General features: G+C 41.6%; 1 protein-coding gene across 2 annotated transcripts in view; it reads left to right on the top strand.

The window, feature by feature from the left end:
• Nucleotides 2,033-20,754, top strand: part of LY96 (lymphocyte antigen 96) — a 30,907-nt gene continuing 12,185 nt past the window's right edge. Inside the window, exons 1-3 of one of the 2 annotated variants that reach the window (XM_021088438.1) lie at nt 2,033-2,318; nt 11,766-11,855; nt 13,283-13,411. In XM_021088438.1, coding sequence (XP_020944097.1) covers nt 2,207-2,318; nt 11,766-11,855; nt 13,283-13,411 — 331 coding nt within the window. In that variant the 5' untranslated portion in view covers nt 2,033-2,206. 2 annotated transcript variants of the gene reach the window in all.

The raw sequence follows: 20,754 nt of genomic DNA, 5'->3' as shown, positions 1-20,754 counted from the left end.
AACCTACACCACAGCTCACGGCAACGCTGGATCGTTAACCCACTGAGCAAGGGCAGGGACCAAACCCTCAACCTCATGGTTCCTAGTCGGATTCGTTAACCACTGCGCCACGACGGGAACTCCTTTTCTTTTTTTTTCTTTTTTTTTTTTTTTTGTCTTTTGGTCGTTGTTGTTGTTGCATCAGATTCTTAAACCACTGGGCCACAGCAGTCACTCCTAAATATATATATATATATATATATATATATATATATATATATATATATTTTTAAGGCCGTACCTGTGGAAGTTCCCAGGCTAGTGGCCTAATATAAGCTGCAGCTGCCGGCCTACCCCACAGCCACAGCAACATGGGGTCCAAGCTGTACCTGCAACCTAGACCACAGCTCAGGCAACACTGGATCCGTAACTCACTGAAGGAGGCCAGGGATTGAACTTGCGTTCTCATGGATACTGGTCTAGTTCGTAACTTGTTGAGCCACATCAAGAACTCTCCTAAAATATTTTTTTAAATTGTGGTAAAAATATATAACATAAAATTTACCATCTTAACCAAATGTACAGTTCGGGACTGTTAATTATATTTACATTGGTATGCAACAGCTCTCTAAAAGTTTTTCATTTTGCTGAAACTCACTCCCATCGAGAAACCCCCCATTTCCCCAGATTCTCCCACCCCCTGATAGATTTTCACCTTTTAAAAAAATGGTGAAGTAGTACAGATCTTCAGTCAAACCTTTTACAAATATTATTTTCCTCTAAACTTGTAGATGTTTAGAGCTTGAACTCCATGCCATTTTTGGCTACAAATCCCAAACCTCGTCCTATAAAGGATTTCAGGTAGCAAAGCATCTAAAGGGCTATCTGTTTTTCTAGAACAGAGTGAAATAACAGTGAAATATTTCCACTCACAAAATAATGACCATTTCATTACTAGAGCTCAAAGTAGCCCCTGGACCTGTAGTTTGCTAAAGTGAGTGAATCTCACGCCTGGTGGGACCCCTGCCCGCAATTACAGAACCACAGCTAGTGTCCTGTGCTTAGAGTCTCCTCCAGCTGAGCTCCATCCTTTGGCTGAAACTTTCTCTGAGCAGAAACAGCATGAGACTGTTCAGTTCAGATCTACAGGTCCTGCTCTCTGGGTCCAGAGAATTGTTGTATAACAAACTTGTGGAAGAGAAAGTTCCCGTTGTGGCTCAGTGGTAATGAACCCAACTCGTATCCATGAGGATACAAGTTTGATCCCTGGCCCTGCTCAGTGAGTTAAGGATCCAGTGTTGCCACGAGCTGTGGTGTAGGTTGCAGACTCGGCTGAGATCTGGTGTTGGCTGTGGCTGTGGCATAGGTTGGCAACTGCAGCTCTGATTTGACCCCTAGCCTGGGAACTTCCATACACTGTAGGTGCAATCCTAAACAGACGAAAAAACAAACAAACAAAAAAAACTTGTGGGAGAGAACAGCAATGCAGAGGGATAAAGAGTGCTAATGTTTTTGGGGATTTTTTTTTGGAATATAGTTGTTTTACAATGTTGTGTTAGTTTCAGGGGTATAGCAAAGTGATTTAGTTATATATATGGATATATTCATTCTTTCTCCCATATAGCTTATTACAGGATAGTGAGTAGAGTTTCCTGAGCTATGCAGTAGGTCCTTGTTGGTTATCTATTTTGAATATAGTAGTGTGTATCTGTTAATCCCAAACTCCTAATTTATCCCCCTCCCACCCACATTTCCCCTTTGGTAACCATAAATTGATTTTTGAAATCTGTTTCTTTTTTGTAAATAGGTTCATTTGTATCATTTTAAAAATGAGATTCCACATATAACTGATATCTTATGATTTCTCTAGGTCCATCCAAGCTGCTGCAGGGCATGCTGGTTTTTTAAGCTTCTAAAAAAGACCCACAGACTGGTTTTGTTAGTAGTGACTGGGAAGTACCTGGTTTTGTTTTTAAAGCGCTGTGCTCGCCTTTGTATCACGTGTTTGAAGAGTACATTACAAATCATTTTCCTCTCCTCTTGCAGGAAGTGCTCAAATATTCAACACACACATGCACACACACTCAAAAGAGGAACAGTCGGGTAGCGACTCAGAAATCATGTGACTGATGACTAAGTTAAATCTTTTCTGCTTATTAAAAGGGAAGAGTCTGATGATTAGTTACTGATTCTCCTTACATTTTTAACATTTTGGAGATATTGAAGCATGTTTCCATTTATGCTGTTTTCCACCTTGTTTTCTTCCATATTTACTGAACCTAGGGAGAAAATGTGGATCTGCAATTCCTCTGATGCAAGTCTTTGGTACAACTACTGTGGTAAGTAAAAGGGCAAAGCAGGGACGAACAACTGTTTTCAGGGTACGTTTTCACAAAAACCTTCTGCTGTTGCTGGGCGGGACACAGGAAATGACTGCCTGTACCAGCTGCTGGCAGCAAAAATGATGTCTAGTTACTGCCCCGGGTGGATTTTCTTGATCCTTTACAGACCTCACGAGTCTGAACTTCGTTGTACTTGACCTCCAAGTGCGTCTGTTTCAGATTCTTTGCAGTTTTGCTAGAACTGCCTGCTTCGGACTCATTTTGCCTCAGCTGTAAGGCTGACTGGTTCTTCTTGAGAAGGTAGAAGGGTCCTAGCTGCTTCCCAGAATTGATTATTGCTCCGGGCTGTGTTTTTTTGTTTGTTTGTTTTTTGGTTTTTGGGTTTTTTTCCCAGCACAATGTTGGGCATGTAACAGGGGCTCTGTAAGTGTTTCAGCCTGTGGTTTTTGAAGACTCTTGGAATTGCCTCCCTGATTAGATGTAAGCCTGATTCTGTCAGTTAGATCCTTAACCACTGAGCGAGGCCAGGGATCAAATCTGTGTCCTAGTGGATACTAGTCAGATTCATTTCTGCTGAGCCAAGACGGGAACTCCTGAAAGTGGTTTCTGAACCTTTTTTATGTGGATTGTTTTGAAGCAGATTTTTCTCTCTATGTGGCACAGAGCCACATAGAAATACTAATACTGATTATTTAAAAAAAAAAAAAATCGGAGTTCCCGTTGTGGCACGGTGATTGACGAATCTGACTAGGAACCATGAGGTTGCGGGTTCAATCCCTGCCCTTGCTCAGTGGGTTAACGATCCGGTGTTGCCGTGAGCTGTGGTGTAGTTCGCAGACGCAGATCGGATACTGCGCTGCAGTGGCTCTGGCTTAGGCTGGCAGCTACAGCTCCGATTGGACTCCTAGCCTGGGAACCTCCATATGCTGCAGGAGCGGCCCAAGAAATGGCAAAAAGACAATAAATAAATAAATAAATAAGTAAATAAATAAAATAAAATAAATTTTTAAAAAAATCAAGACTTCCCTTTGGTGCAATGAGTTTAGGATCCTGGTTTGTCACTGCAGTGGCTTGAGTGACTGCTGTGACATGAGTTTGATCCCTGGCCTGGGAACTTCCACATGCCTTGCATGCAGCCAAAAAAAAAAAAAAGAAAAATCAGCCACATTCTAATGCTATTAACTGGTTGGATCACTATTATTTTCTTTTGTCTTGTTTTGTGTTGCCCTCTTTCTCTACAAATATTTGCTTGGGGGTTGCCTGTTTGGTTTGGTGCTCTCCATGGATTGGTTGGTCTTTTCTATCCACTAGTGATATCAAGAAGGTTTAATGGAATCCTTTGGAAAATACTAGTTCTTTGAGACTCTCTGGGGAACAAGGATTTATGGTCTAATCGTTTGGGGGAGATTTACAAATGTACTTTGTGTTCTGAGAAGTTCTGTGATAAAGAAACCCATTTCATCTCCCAATTTTCAGATTTATTTATTTATTTATTTATTTATTTATTTACTCACTTATTTATTTTTGTCTTTTTAGGTCTGCACCCGTGACATATGGAGGTTCCCAGGCTAGGGGTCGAATTGGAGCTGTAGCCGCTGTCCTACGCACAGCTGCATCTGCGACCTACACCACAGCTCATGGCACTTAACCCACTCTGTGAGGCCAGGGATCGAACCTGGGTCCTCATGGATGCGAGTCAGATTTGTTTCCCCTGAGCCATGAAGGGAGCTCCTGTTTTATTTCATTTTATTTTTTGAGTGTGTGTTTACAGTCCTGCAAACTGTGGCAAATGTTAATATGAAGTTACTTCCGGGAAAGTAGGGTAACTGCCAGATGTGAAACAAGACTTAGGTGTATGGCCAGACTCGTGCTGGTGGCTTTTTCCTGTATGTGGTTGTGCTGAATTCCCTCTCAGCTTACCCCTGAGGATTCTCCATCCCCAACGTCAGGTTCCTTTCCCCGTTTCCAGGCTCTGGTGCCCTTGGCCCTCTTCTCTCCTGCCCTAGGTCTTTTTCCCCACACACCTTCCCTGTGCTGTGTCTCCTCTGGCTTTGACTTATATAACACTCCCTATTATTATTTAGCTTTTAATCTTCTAGTAACAGTAATCCAATTTGTCTTTTGATATGATCATTGAGGAGGGATCTTACTTGTTTCTCTGAAATGCTGAGAAATTCTGTGGTCCTTTCCAGCTGCTCCATGGATGTAGGGACCATGGGGAGCAAGTAGGGTGCAGAGCTACAGCGAGACTCTGTTTGCTGCCATCCACCCCCCTACCCCCACCCCCCGCCAAGGCATCCCTTCCCTGCCTTCAAGAATCCATCCTGGGGGTTTCCTTTGTGGCTCAGCAGTTATGAACCCAACTAGTATCCATGAGGATGTGGGTTTGATCCCTGGCCTTGCTCAGTGGGTTAAGGATCCAGCAGCCGTGAGCTGTGGTGTAGTTCAAAGTCATGGCTTGGATCTGGCATTGCTGTGGCTCTAGCTGTGACTGGCAGCTGCAGCTCCAATTTGACCCCTAGCCTGGTCATCTATGTGTCGTGGATGTGTCCCTAAACAACAAAATAAAGTAAAATAAAACCCATCCTGGCTGAGATGGAAACACACCATGTGGGGAAGCATTGACTCCTCTCCATATTACTGTCAGGATGTTGGTGCTCCAGTCCTTTCTGTGAGGATGATTTCCATTTGGACAGGCTACCGGGCACATACAGAACAGTCATGTGCTAGGGCTGCCATAACAAAACACTACAGACTAGGCGACTTAAACAATAGGAATTTATTTCTCATCGTTCTGGAGGCTGGAGGTCCAAGATCAAGCTGGTTTGGTTTCCTGGGAACTTCCATATGCTGCATCTGTGGCCCTAAACAAAAAACCAGGATGGTCAAGGAAGCCCTCTCTGAGAAGGTGACATTTAGCAAGGACCAGAAGAGTTGAGGGAGTGAGCCTCGCTGACAGCCAAGGGAAGGGGTGGAGGAAAGAGCAAACACGATGGCCTTGAGGTGGGAACATGGCTGGTGATGGAGAGATGGCAAGGAGGCCCGTATGGCTGCCATGGAGTGAGTGCAGGGGACGTGGTAGAAGACGACATCATAGAAGGAAGTGGGGAGGGGATGGGGTTCAGGAGGACCTATCTTTTACTGTGAGCAAAGCTCGTCCTGCTGTGTAGCACTGGGAACTATGTCTAGTCACTTATGATGGAGTGTGATAATGTGAGAAAAAAGAATGTGTACACATATGTGTAACTGGGTCACCTTGCCACACAGTAGAACATTGACAGAACACTATAAACCAGCTATAATGGAAAAAATAAAAATCATTATTTAAAAAAAAGGAGTTTTTTCAGTGGAAATGAATCCGATTAGGAACCATGAAGTTGCGGGTTTGATCCCTGGCCTCGCTCAGTGGGTTAAGGATCCGGCGTTGCTGTGAGCTGTGGTGTAGATCGCAGGTGCAGCTTGGATCCTGCATTACTGTGGCTGTGGTGTAAGCCAGCAGCTATAGCTCTGATTAGACCCCTACCCTGGGAACCTCCATATGCCGTGGGTGTGGCCCTAAAAGTACAAAAAGAAAAAAAAAAAGCTCTGTCTGGCTCCCTTGTTGATGATAATCTGTAAGGCTGTGGCAAAGGTGGAAGTGGGCAACATTTTGGGAGGCTGTTGCAACAATCCAGGTGATCGAGAGAATGGTGACCTGGACCGGGGTGGGTGGCAGTGAGGTGGTGAGAGGGGTCAGACTCCGGAAGTGTTCTGAAGATGGAGTTGACAGAACTTGTTGATTGATTGGATGGGTGGTTGCAGTGTGGTCTTCCTGGCTAAGTGTGTTTGTCTTGGCATCTGGAATGTCCCCCCAACGCCAAGTAGACCAGCCTCTTTACCAGCCTTTAGAGTCTTACTCTTCTCTGAAATATTCTTGTCCATCTTCCTGTTTTATGCAAACCTTTTGCCGTCCATTCAAAGGCCTACCTGCCCTCCGGAACCTAGTTGAGTCAGTTGAATTTAATTCAGTTTAATAAGTCTTTCTTTAGGTTTAGTTATGTTGAGAAATACTGAGAATGCAATCGTTACATGAGATAGAGTGGAATCCTCAAGGAACATCTGACTTTTGTCTCATGCATGTGTAGTAGGAAGGACAATGATATAACACCAGGATTCAGTTGTTTATTCTACAAATTCAGCATGGCCACTGGGAAGTCTAATGGCCATTTGAAGCCAGAGCTCTTGCCTTAGACTCCTTTCCAAATCTATTTCTTCCTAAATCTTCTCTATCTTATCATTCATCTAATTCCTTAGCCCCCAAACTAGGGGTATCCTTAATTATCTCTTTCTCTGATCTCCCACAATCACCTTATGGATGATTCTGCTTTCATTAATCCCAGAATATATTCTAAAGCCAAATACTTCTCACTGTCCTCTGCTTACTGCTCATGTCACCCTCATCTGGTCTCTGGCCTCTGCAGTATCCTCTTAAATTGTCCTTGTTCCACTTCACTTCTTGCCCCCATACAATCTGTTCTCGCCATAGAGACCAGAGAAATTTGTTTTGTTTTGTTTGCTTTTTAGGGCCGAACCGACAGCATATGCAAATTCTCAGGCTAGGGGTCGAATCAGAGCTGCAGCTGCGGGGCTACACCACAGCCACAGTCAACGCCAGATCCAAGGCACGTCTGCAATCTATGCTGAAGCTCATGGGCAACACTGGATCCTTAACCCACTGAGCGAGGCCAAGAATCTAAACTGCATCCTCATAGATACTAGTTGGGTTTGTTATCGCTGAGCTACAATGGGTATTCCTGAAAAATCTTTTTTTTTTGTCTTTTTGCCTTTTTTAGGGCTGCTCCCACGGCATATGGAGGTTCCCAGGCTAGGGGTCTGTTTGGAGCTATAGCTGCTGGCCTACACCACAGCCACAGCAACGCGGGATCCAAGTCACATCTGCGACCTACATCACAGCTCGAGGCAACGCCAGATCCTTAACCCACTGAGTGAGGCCAGGGATCGAACCTACCCCCTCATGGATGTTGGTCGGGTTCGTTAACCACTGAACCACGACAGGAACTCCCAGTCAAGCTATGTCTACCCACTGCCATACCCCACTCCTCCATCCCCACTGTACACTCCCTCTGTCTCTCATGACCTTGTTTGATTTCTTTACCTGGGTGTACGTTTACCAAGAGCAGGGCCATTGACTGCCCTGTTCATTGTTTCTCTACTGCCTAGAGCAACGTTTGGCACATATTTGGTGCTAAGTAGGAGTGAATAAACACACATTTGTTATCTACAGTGTACTGTGTGCCAGAGACGCGAAAAATGAATGAGACCTGCTTCCTACCCTCAAGGCTTGTGCTGTTTGTGTGAAGCCTGACATGTAAGCAAAGCATCGCAGTGCACATTTTGAATGAACACTGAAGGGTGATCAAGAACTATGAATGGGAGTTCCCGTCGTGGCCCAGTGGTTAACGAATCCGATTAGGAACCATGAGGTTGCGGGTTCGATCCCTGGCCTTGCTCAGTGGGTTAAGGATCCGGCATTGCCGTGAGCTGTGGTGTAGGTTGCAGACGGGGCTCGGATCCCGCGTTGCGGTGGTTCTGGCGGAGGCTGGCGGCTACAGCTCCGATTGGACCCCTAGCTTGGGAACCTCCATATGCCGCGGGAGCAGCCCAAGAAATGGCAAAAAGACAAAAAAAAAAAAAAAAAAAAGAACTATGAATGATGGTGTATTTATGGTTGTGGGGGTGGGGAGGCATGGAGGAATCAAAGAAGGTTTAACAGAATTGTTGATATATTGGTACAGTTTGAAGGCAGAAAAGGAGTTTCTAGACTGAGGAGGACAAGGGCATTCTTGTTAGATGGAACTGCCTATTTACGAAATGGAAATTCTGTCGAAGAGACAAAACAAAGAGCTGAGGTGGTTCAACTCCAGCCAGGGCTTCCTCCGTTAACCGCCAAGAGCACTAAAGGCCAGTACTTAGAGTAGCACTGGTTTCATTTCCAGTGCCAACTGCAGTTGTCTGGAATGCTGGGTTATGAAGGATTCTGGGAGGAGTTCCCATCATGGCTCAGTGGTTAACGAACCTGACTAGGAACCATGAGGTTGCGGGTTCGGTCCCTGGCCTTGCTCAGTGGGTTAAGGATCTGGCGTTGCCCTGAGCTGTGGTGTAGGTCGCCAACGCGGCTTGGATCCCGAGTTGCTGTGGCTCTAGCATAGGCCAGTGGCTATAGCTCTGATTAGACGCATAGCCTGGGAACCTCCACATGCCTCAGGTGTGGACACCCCCCCCCAAAAAAAAAGACAAAAAAAAAAAAAAACAAAGAAGGATTCTGAGATTTCCCACTGTGACTCAGCAGGTTAGGAACCCAACAGAGTCTCCATGAGGATGTGGGTTTTGATCCCTGGTCTCACTCAGCAAATTAAGGACCTGGCATTGCTGCAGTCTGTGGTGTGGGTCCCACATGTGGCTCAGTTCCGGCGTTGCCGTGGTTGTGGTGTAGGCCGGCAGCTGCAGCTCCAAATGGACCCCTAGCCCAGGAACTTCCACATGCCACAGGTGAGGTCGCAAAAAGAAAAAAAAATTCAGTTTCCTAATATTTTATGAGGATTTTTGCATCTAAATTCATCAGGGATATTGGCCTATAGTTTTCTTTTCTTGTAGTGTCTTTGTCTGGCTTTAGTATCAGGGTAATACTACCCTAATAAGATGTTTGGAAGTGTGTTCTCCTCTTCATTTTTTTGGAAGAGTTTGAGAAGGATTGGTGTTAATTCTTATTTAAGTCTTTGGTAGAATTCATCTGTGAAGCTATGTGGTCCTGGACTTTTCTTTGGGAATTGTTTTTGTTTTTTGTTTTTTTGTCTTTTTAGGGCTACACCCATGGCATATGGAAATTCCCAGGCTAGGGGTCTAATTGGAGATGTAACTGCTGGCCTACACCACAGCCACGGCAAGGCCAGATCTAAGCTGTGTCTGCTACCAACACCGCAGCTCACAGCAATGCCGGATCCTTAACCTGCCAAGTGAAGCCAGGGATTGAACCTGCCTTCTCATAGATACTAGTCGGATTTGTTACTTCTGAGCCGTAACTCCCTTCTTTGGGAAAATTTTGATTACTGATTCTATCCCCTTACTAATTATAGGACTGTTTAGACCATTTCTTTAATCCTTTGGGGATCCCGTTGGAAAATTTGAGGCTTTGCATGCCTGGATCAATCTCTTCCCTTTTAAATGAAGTTGAGGTGTAGGGTCTCTCTTCCAAATTAAGCCAAGCCAGGAGCAGTGTCTCTAGTGAGAGAGTGTTCTGAATCTCCTTACTGACTCTGTGAGTCAGGTTTTACATTCTCTTGGATGCAGGAAACTTTTGTTTGGATTCCAATGGGCCTCCTATTCTGCCACTTGGCTGATTTCACTCCCCTGGGGAGGGAGATTTTCTTTCTTGGCCACACCCCACTGCGTGCGGAAGTTCCCAGGTGAGGAATCGAACCTTCACCACAGCAGTGATCCAAGCCACAGCAGTGAAAATGCTGAGTCCTTAACCACTAGACCAACAGGGAACTCCTGGGAGGGAGATATATTTTTTTTAATTTTTATTTTTTTTACAAAATAAAATACATATATTTAAACACAATTACATTCACATAGATTATTATATCATGGATCTTAAGAAACAGATTAAGTGGCTCCCTCTGGAGAAGTGGAATGGAAAATATGCTGAGACAAATAGGAAATTTATTCTATACTTTATCCCATTTTGTGTGGCTTTCATCTTTACTATTTAGTATTATCTATTACATTTCAATTTTTCTTTAAAAATTAGCATTATATTAAAATTGTGTATATTATGCAACTAAAATTTATAAAGAAGAAAGCCTTATATACCATTAAATATTTTATATAGCATAATAAAAAGAATAACTTAACTGGTAAGAATAACAAAAATAATACACCCTCTGAAAATAAGTAAAATATAAAATGCATAAATTTGTTAAAAAACAGTGTAACTGTATAAATATGTCCTCACAATTTGTTACATCTTATTGATTCTTCAATGTAGGCATTACACCATTCTAGGTGATGTGATAAACAAGACATTATAGACTTTACATTGTACCATGGAGAGAAATGGTTATTAATAATACAATTGTAGAACTGTATTATTTAATTGTACAGTTGCATTATTTAATTATAATTATCACAAATTCTTTGATGGAGAGGAAATCAGAATCAGTTCTAAGAAGACTTCAGCATTCCAAGAATGATGTCAAATGACCCCCTTCATGGTGGATTATGCACTTATTTACTATGAGGTATATTTTTCTTCAGAGATTCCTTGATTGTGTATCCAATTGTAGATTTTTGGTTTGCAGTCATTCTGAAATTTCGATATGAGTCTATATGTATATGAGATTGTTTTAAGCTGTTGTTCTCTTAATTGCAAGTTCATCTCCAGTGTCCTCCATTTGTACCCACCTCTTCTCATGATTTCTGATTTTGGTGGTATAATTGTGCATGGATGATATCATATCTTTACTGTATATATACCTTTACTGGTGAGCCTTGTCATTTGTGGAATTTTTGTTTCCTGTTGTTGTCTTTTCTTTTCTGCCTAGAGAAGTTCCTTTAGTATTTGTTGTAAGGCTGGTTTAGTGTTGCTGAATTCTCTCAACTTTTGCTTATTTGTGAAGGTTTTGCTTTCTCCTTCAAATCTGAATGAGAGCCTGCTGGGTAGAGTAATCTTGGTTGGAGGTTTTTTCCTTTCATCACGTTAAGTTTATCATGCCACTCCCTTCTTGCCTGCAGAGTTTCTGCTGAAAAATCTGCCAATAACCTTATTGGGGTTCCCTTGTATGTTACTTGTTTCTTTTCCCTACCTGCTTTCAAGATTTTCTCTTTGTCTTTAATTTTGGTTAGTTTGACTAATATGTGTCTCAGTGTATTCCTCCTTGGGTTTATTTTATATGGTACTCATTGTGCTTCCTGGATTTGAGCGAGTGGTTCCTTTCCCATGTTAGGGAAATTTTCGGCTATTATCTCTTGGAATATTTTTTCTGTCCCATTCTCTCTCTCTGCTCCTTCTAGCACCCCTATAATACAGATGTTGTTGCATTTCATGTTGTTCCAGAGTTCTCTGAGACTCTCTTCATTTGTTTTCAATCTTCTTTCTCTTTTCTGTTCTGCATCCGTAATTTCCACTAATCTGTCCTCCACCTTGCTTATTTGTTCTTCTGCCTCCTGTATTCTGCTGTTAGCTGCTTCAAGTGAATTTTTTATTTCAGTTATTGTATTTTGCATCTCTGGAAGGGAGATATTTTTAACTACCCTCAATTTTTCTCGTTATAAAATTTTAGTGCCAAAGGTAGGTTTTTTGGGGAAGGGCTAATGTTAAGAATACTCTTACTTATTGTAAATGATTTATAATAATTTTATTGACATTTTCTTTATTCTCTTTAGATGACATGAAATTCCCTATTTCAGTAAAGGTTGAGCCCTGTGTAACAATAAAGGGAACCAAGGGGAAATTGCATCTTTACTACATTGCACGTAAGTCCAAAGTTTTGTTTTTGTAGATCAATTAAAAGGGTTACAGAAATCTCCATGATAAATGATGGTGTTCTAAATGTATGCATATTCGTTTTCTGCTGCTATGTAACATCACAGTCTTTTTTTGCTGCTTATAATTTTTCAATTTAAATTTTATCGAAGTATAATTGATTTACAAGTTTGTGATAATTTCTGCTGTACCACAAAGTGATTCAGTTATACATGGACATATGTCCATTCTCTTTCAGATTCTTCTTTTTCTTTCTTTCTTTCTTTAGTGGTACACCGATACCAAAGGAAGGACAGGATTTTGAGGAAGGAGTAGCAGTTTTGTTAAGTATAGCCAAGTTCAAGGGAAACATGGAAAAACATTTTTTTTTCTTTTTATTATGGCTACAGAGAGTCTTAGTGATCATATTAGGAAAACAGTTTCTGTAAATTAGTAGTTACAATAATTGTTTTCATTATAAAAAAGATCATGTGTCTTTTCCAGCTGGGCCAACAGAATTACTTAAAAGAGTTGAGCAAAATGCATTTCTTCCTGGTATTTTCCATGTTCACTGATAATAGGGAGATCATGAGGAAATAATAAATAGTTCATTTACTTTATTTTTAGTCGAAGGGTTCAATGTCATTCTCTAAGACATCATTCATCAAAACTATAAAAAGTGGGCATGAGTTGGTTATCATCACTTCCTTTCCCTTCCCTTTCTTTTGAATTTCCTAGTGGAACTGACACTACACTTCACATCTTCACTTGATAGTTTTCACAAAAATACAGGTTCCTGTATTTTAGGCGTAGCACTCATAATTCTCACTGTGGAACCTGCTATTTATTTTATTTTACTATTTTATTTTATTTTATTTTATTTTATTTTATTTTATTTTATTTTATTTTACTTTACTTTACTTTATTTTATTTTATTTTATTTTATTTTATTTTATTTTATTTTATTTTATTTTATTTTTGTCTTTTCTAGGGCCGCACCTATAGATGGAGGTTCCCAGGCTAGAGGTCTAATCAGAGCTGTAGCCACCGGCCTTCACCAGAGCTACAGCAATGCAGGATCCAAGCCACGTCTGCAACCTACACCACAGCTGAAGGCAACACCGGATCCTTAACCCACTGAGCAAGGCCAGGGATCGAACCCTCATGATTGCTCGTCGGAATTGTTAACCACTGAGCCACAATGGGAACTCCAGAATCTGCTATTTGATTGCAATCAACCAGCAAGCCCTCTCAGAACTTCAGTTTTCTCATCTGCAAAACAAGAATAACAATATCCTCAATTAAAGGTAGTTGTGATGATTAAATGAATTAACATAGGAAAAGCACAGGGCATATTTTAAGTATACACTAAATGTTACTGGTTATTTATAAAAGAGTATCTTGTTTGTAGAGCTAATAAAATTTTTTTCTTTTAAAGGAAGAGACATACAAAAATTATATCTCAACCTCCATATATCTATTAAGTCCATGACTTTACCAATGCGCAAAGAAGTTATTTGCCGAGAATATGGTGGTGATTATTCTTTTTGCGGAGCTCTGAAGGGAGGTAAGCCTTCAAGTCAAATTACTCTCAGAATCAAGTGTAATACCTTATGAGAATGCTCTGAAAATTAAATACATTGAAAATGTGAAGTTCCTTTTCTGATGTAATTCTTTATTTCCATCCAAAGTTTTTCTTTTAGCAGCTTAAACATTTTTTGCTTATGTTACTGGGTTATTAGTAAGATGACATTTGGGTAAGTTTGAAGGGATATTAGCATTTTACCTTGTTCAGATTAATAGCATATGTTTATCCTTGGTTATGGTTCCCTCTTTATAAACATTGCATTTATTATTTTTCATAAAAACTCAGTAGATTTTCTTTGCAGCTACATTGATTCCTTCAATTCTTTTCTCTCCTTTTTTTCCACCCTAGAATTATTCATAGCCTCATAAAATTTCAAAGTTTAGGGACTTAAAGGTCATTTATTGCAAACCTATGAATTTTTCCTTAATAATTTTAAGCTAACATTTTAAATAGTTAGAAAATTCTATGTATCATATTGTCACATTACCAAAAATTGGAAAATATAAAATGAAAAAGTCACAGAATCATACTTCTAAGGATATTTTGGAGTATTTTTGTCTCATTTTAAAACTTGTACATATTGTTTAGTAGTTGTAAGTATACTATACTCTTCATGGTATATAATATAGTATACTTACATATACATATACTGTAGTCTACATAGTATATAATGACTATAGTTGTAAGTATACTATACAATTACTTTCTTTTTAAAAATTAATTAATTTAATTCCTTGACCAATAATCCATGTGATTTGAAAATCAGAGTATAGACGTTCCATAATGAAATGTCGTCCCTAGTGGGGTGCTCTGGTTTCATTCTCTTATTGGACAGTTTCCTTCTGATGTATTTACTATTATAAGTAGTATTATACATATTTTATCATATTTTAGATTTGAAGAATCCTATATTTGGAAGAAGGAGTGCATATAACTCCCAGGGAGATTTCTGAGCTTAAATGGTTTGAATATTTGTGGTTTTGTTTACATAAAGCCAAATTGCTTTTCTAAAGGATTGTATCAATTTATACATTGTACCACCAGCAGTGCATATGTATAGTAGTTTAATCTCTGTCCTGTTAACACTGGGCATTTTCATTTTAAAAAAAAGGACTAAAAAAAGACTTTGTAAGGGAGTTTCCTCATATGGCAGCAAGTCAAGGCTCCAGCATTGTCATTGCAGTGGCTGAGGTCACTGCTGTGGTGCAGGTTCCATCCCTGGCCCAAGGACTTCCACATGCAGGGAGCATGGCCAAAAAAAACCCAAAAAGACTTTACTGGGTAAAAAACTTATGCCTAATTTTTTTCGGCCACTTTCGTGGCATATAGAAACTCCTGGGCCAAAGATTGAACCCATGCTACTGCAGCAACCTAGGCCACTGCAGTGACAATACTGGATCCTTAACGGCTATGCCACAAGGGAATTTCCCTAATTTATTTTTTTATTTTTTTATTTTAGGGCCACACCCACAGCATACAGAAGTTCCCAGGCAAGGGTTTGAATCAGAGCTACAGCTGCCAGCCTACGCCACAGCCACAGCAACACGGGATCCGAGCCATGTCTGTGACCTACACTACAGCTCATGGCAACGCTGAATCCCTGACCCATTGAGCAAGGCCAGGGATCGGGGATCAAACCCACATGCTCATGGATACTAATCAGATTTGTTTCCACTGCACCACAATGGGAACTCCTCCCTAATTGTTTTTTTATTAATATTTTTTATTACTATTGAAGTTGAATGTTTTCCCATATAATTATTTACCATTAATCAGTGCCCTCTCTTGTTTTAAAAAAGATTTCAGGTAGTTTATATGTATTCGTTAATTTAAGCAACTTAACAGAAATAGATGAGACACAATTTGAAAATAAGGGTCAAGAATTAATGGAATGAGAGTAATATGAAAATTCATAACAGAAAGGCTTATACTTTGACAGGTGCATCAATTTGATTATACATTTTCTAGCAGTCATTAAAAAATAGTTTCTAAAGTAAATCAGTGTGCTTGCTCTGCAAAGGAAACTTCAAGATGTGTCTCCCAGCCTACCATCTTTCATCTCAAACTTGCCCGCCATCCCCTACTAGTCATGGAGCTGGCATTGCCTTAGAGTCTACGCTCAGAGTCATAAGACCTGAATCCGTGTCCCAGTTTTTCCACTGACCAGCAGTGTGACTTTGGCGTGTTATTTAAACTTCATCAACCTCATTTTCCTCTTCTGTGAAATGGGAACAGTGAAACCTGCTTCACATGGTCTTCAGGATTAAATTAAAGAATGTGTGTGAAAAAGCTTGGTACTCAGCATAAGAATTTGTGAGTTATGGTGAATAGACATTAAATATTCATGTGGCTATTAGGCCCCTTCTTTTGTTCCTAACTTGACAGTGCTGTCATTTTTTATACTCAAGGAAACAAATACCTGCCGTGGTTCAGTAATGAGCCCTTGGTTATTTGGAGATCTGGTTACAGAGTAGTCACCTGTCTCCTAAGAACTCCTCCTCCGCTGTATCCTGTTTTCTTTCTCTTTGAAAGAAATCCTCTTGGCAGATTGCTCTTGTTTAAAAAGTGTCCATTTCTCTCATACAACTGTTTTAACAATTATTGCACTTACTTTCTGTGGTATTATGTTGAGATTTATGTGAATTTTCCAAGTTTTAGTTTCTCGAGTTGTATCAGACTCAACCCAGCCTGCCTGTTTCTTCCCACCCTCCTTCTTGCCCTTCCTTCCGTAAACATCTGTGGAACTTAATTTGAACAAATCATGATTTAGCTTGTGGTGATCCCAAGCTGAATGATAGGGTCTCCCTCTTCAGAAGGTTCTGGGAGAGAGAGTCATGGGAAGAAATGTTACCGTGAAATGTCACAAATGCAAATAGATTATATGTTCTTAGTTTTCATTGCATAGTTATCAACTTACTGGGACAGGAGAATTCTGATAAGGCTTCAGAGAGCATTTTATTAGAGTCTTGAATCTTAGAACATAAGAGAACAAGGGAAAAAGGACCCTCGCTAGAGAATAAACAGCATAGGCAAACATACCTAGCCATGAAAGAGTATGGTTTATTTGGAGAACAGGTTTTTTTTTTTTTTTTTTTTTTTTGTGGCGGGAGCAGAATGTGCTTGTGAGGAATTGCTAGAGATGAGCCTACAGAAGGGGGCAGGAGCCAACATTTGAGTCATGCATAAAACATTGGCCTGCATCTTGTCATTCGTGGGTAGGGATGACCCACTGAGATGTCCATTTCTGCAGATAACTAGTGTCCCTACGGACGGAGGTGGGGGTTGGCTGAGGCAAGAAACTTGGATAGAAAGGAGGCTGAGTGAGAGGCCATGAGGGCTGAACAAAGATGATGGCCCTGGGAGTAAAGAGGAGATGGAAGCGAATGTCTTGGGAGACAGAACTGGCCAGACATGCTGACTGATTCGATGTGTCAGGCAGATATTAGATAAATCAGGAACTTCTCAGGGGCCGTCGACTGGGATGGATGGAAGTGCTGTTATCTGAAATGAGGTGTGCCAAAAGAAGGAGTAGATTTTTATTTTATTTTTTGTCTTTCTAGGGCCAGAACCGTGGCATATGGACGTTTCCAGGTTAGGGGTCCAGTTGGAGCTGTAGCTGCTGGCCTATGCCAGAGCCATAGCAACATGGGATCTGAGCCTTGTCTGCATCCTACACCACAGCTCATGGCAACTCAGGATCCTTAACCCACTGAGCAAGGCCAGGGATCAATCCTGAGTCCTCCTGGATACTAGTTGGGTTCATTACCACTGAGCCACGATGGGAACTCCCCAAGGCAATTTTGGAACATTCCAATAAGCATGTCCATCAGGGCCCAGAGGTCAGGACATTCTGATTTAAGAAGCTTTGAAACTATCGATGGACCCCTGAAAATTTGGGAATCAAATGAGTAAGGAACATACTCATTTAAAATAATTTTCCTGTTTATTGTTACACAGGTCATACATTTTTAGGAGATGATATTTAGAAAATATGGAAAAGTAAAGATAAAATTTAAATTACCCATTCAACAAAAATTGACAAAATGAAAAAAAAGTTTAAAAATTTTTTAAAAATTAAAAAAATTGCCCATAATTGTACTACTTCTTACATACACACACCCCTTCTTTTCTTTCAAAAACACACTTATGAATAATAAATGGATATTTCCAAAATATTTTAAACTTATTAAGTCTGTTAGTTCTGTTTTCAGGTTTGTTCTAGGGTTGCTGTGACAAAGTACCACCAACTGGGTGGCTTAGGACAACAGAAATTGGAATTCCCATCGTGGCTCAGTGGGTTAAGAACATAACTAGCATCCATGAGGACGCAGGTTCGATCCCTGGCCTCACTCATTGGGTTAAGGACCTGGCATTGCTGTGACCTGCCAGAGTAGTTTGCAGACACAGCTCGGATCTGACTTGCTATGGCTGTGGTGTAGGCTGGCAGCTACAGCTCTGATTCAACCCGTAGCCTGGGAACTGCCATATGCCATGAGTATAGCCCCAAAAAGCAAAACAAACAAACAAACAAAAAACAACAACAACAGAAATTTGTTGTCTAACAGTTCTGGAAGCTGGAAGTCCAAGATCCAGCTGTGCCCTCTCTGAAGGCTCCAGGCCTCTCCTGTAGCCTTTGGGGGCCCCAGGAGTCTGTTGCGTAGATGGCCACTTCTTCCTGCGCCTTCTCATGTCCCATTTCCCCTTTTATAAGGACGCAGTTATATGCAATTAGGGCCCACTTTAATCACCTCATCTGCAAAGATCCCATTTCCAAATAAGGCCATGTTCACAGGTACTGGGACACTATGCAACCGGTAGCACCCCCTGAGACTTGGTTTATGCATCCTGTGTAGTTGCCAGGAGAACTGGACTGGACCACTGGGAGCTGCATGGATACCTTTTGGGAAGAGCAGAGAAGGGCTTAAGCAGAGGTTCTGTCTTCCTTTCCTGACTCTGCCTTGTGTCTCTCTTGGCTTCTTCAAGAGGCTTCAGGTGAACTTCCTATAAGGGGAGAATGGGAGATATTAGCAAAACATGAGCTTTCCAAGAAAGTCAAAACAGGGAGTTCCTGTTGTGGCTCAGCGGTAACGAACCCAACTAGTATCCATGAAGGTACGGGTTCAATCCCTGGCCTTGCTCAGTGAAGGATCTGGTGTTGCTGTGAGCTGTGGTGTAGGTTGCAGACGCATCTTGGATCTCATGTGGCTGTGGCTGTGGCATAGGCTGGAGGCCCTAAAAAGACCAAAAAAAAAAAAAAAAAAAAAAAAAAAAAAGGAAAAAAGGAAAAAAAAAAAAGAGAGAGAGAGAGAAAAGAGAGTCAAAACAGTTGAAAAAGAGGGCTATCCCGCAGAAAAGCTGAGAGCTGTTTCTTCTCACCTGACCTGGGAAACATTGGGACAGCTTCCCCAAATAGAAATCTAGGTGTTACTCTTGATTTCTTCTTCAAACCCAAGTCCCATCCATCTCCCTCCCTCCCTCCTAAAAGTTGACAGCTTTGGCTTCACAAGCAGGGCCCCATACTCAGAAGGGCTTCACATTTGGGGGTGAATATTCTGGGATCACAGCCTTGAGATTCTTAGTTATTTTATCTTTGAGTGTGTGTTTTGTACACAGAGTGTGATGGGATAGTAGGACATGTGCCCGCCTCCCCTGGACAGGTTCTTAGCTTCCTACTGCTCACTCTCCTGCTGGCATCTTGGGTCCTGGGGGGCATTCTCCCCTCTAGTCCCATCCAGTGAAACCTGCTGCCCTCTGCCCCTGGTGGACATCTGCAGCAGGGAGGGTCAGGGTCAGGTCTGGGCATCCTGCAGTGTCAGGTGTGGGGTATGCAGTGACCAGCCCACCTGGGCTGGCAGCAGCATGGTACTGTTCAGTGTGTGACTAAGTGGGGGCAAGATGGCCTCCCACACAACAAGTAGCTTGTGGAGGTATTGCATGGAGGTTGCAAAACCTTTGAGGGTCACTCGTGGGTCTGCAGTCCTGTGGGAAAGAAAGATGCCAGATTTGACTTCTCTGACCCCCTCTGGGGCATCTGATAGCATGTGAGAGGGGGACCCTGTCAGGCCCAAACTTTGCACAGGTGTACCTTGCCATTGTGGAGCAGCCCCTTGGTACCTGTGAACTTCCAGGCTCACCTTGTGCCCTATGGCAGGGAACATTCCCTCAGGTTGTTCCACACTTGGGGGGACCTACTCTTCCTCCTTCCTAGTCTGGCTGTGTCAGTTTCCTCTGACCAGCTTCAGGTACCTTCTGGGGACGAGCCACAAAATATAAACTGTGAAACTTCAGTGATTCTACCTCAGAGTTAAATGCCCTGACATTTGTGTTTAAAACTGGCATTGTACCATGGAAAAAAGAATGGTGAAATTCATGCTAATAATTAAAATTTCTGTTTTATTTTGAATATGTTAAATATCAAATAAAAAGCATGGTAGTGATTGTAGTTAGCGCTGCTGTGTGGTATATTTGAAAGTTGCTAAGAGAATAGATCCTAAAAGTTCTTTTTTTTTTTTTTTTTTGTCTTTTTAGGGCTATACCAGCAGTATATGGAGGTTCCCAGGCTAGGGGGTCAAATTGGAGCTCTAGCTGTTGGCCTACACCACAGCTCACGGCAACGCTGGATCCTTAACTCACTGAGCAAGGCCAGGGATTGAACCCGTGTCCTCATGGGTACTAGTCAGATTTGTTTCCACTGAGCCACCATGGGAGCTCCTATATGTCAATTTATATCTCAATAAAATTGAAAGAAAGAACGTTTTAAAAATATAGCAAGTCCAGAGAGAGAGGTGGGGTGGGAGGAGAGACTATGAGAGAGAGAAAGGAAAAAACTTTATATTTTAGTTCTCTACTGGATATTTCCCCTACTTTTTGAATAAGTGGTCCCCCATTTTCATTTTGTGCTTGGCCTTGCAAATTACAGTTCTTAGAGCCAAGGTGTGCAGGCACCAGGTGGTACCAGGAGCTGGAAATTCAGAAGCAACCAAAGCGAGGGCCCTATTCTCATGGAGCTTGTAGAGGAGTCGAGGAAACAAGAGAGTTAAGTCTTGAAATAAGAGGAAGGTGAAATGAAATAAGATTCAGCTTATGATGAGTGCTCTCAGGGACAGCAGCAGGATAATGAGACTAGAGCATGACGGGGGAGGGTCCCTGAGATGCAGATCCCGAGAAGCCTTTCCTTCCTCTTTTCTCCGCTTCTATCACTGCCTCCCGGGCTCTAACTGGTCTCCTTGACTTTCAGTGCCCCCCTTAAACCCAGCTACAGTACAGTCATGTGACTCATCTCTCTAAACAAAACCCAACCATTTTACATCCTTGGATATCTT

The sequence above is a fragment of the Sus scrofa genome, chromosome 4, assembly GCF_000003025.6.
Source record: "Sus scrofa isolate TJ Tabasco breed Duroc chromosome 4, Sscrofa11.1, whole genome shotgun sequence".
Lineage (NCBI taxonomy): Eukaryota > Metazoa > Chordata > Mammalia > Artiodactyla > Suidae > Sus > Sus scrofa.
Note: the sequence above shows the minus strand (reverse complement) of the source record. Positions and strands in the feature narration are given on the sequence as shown.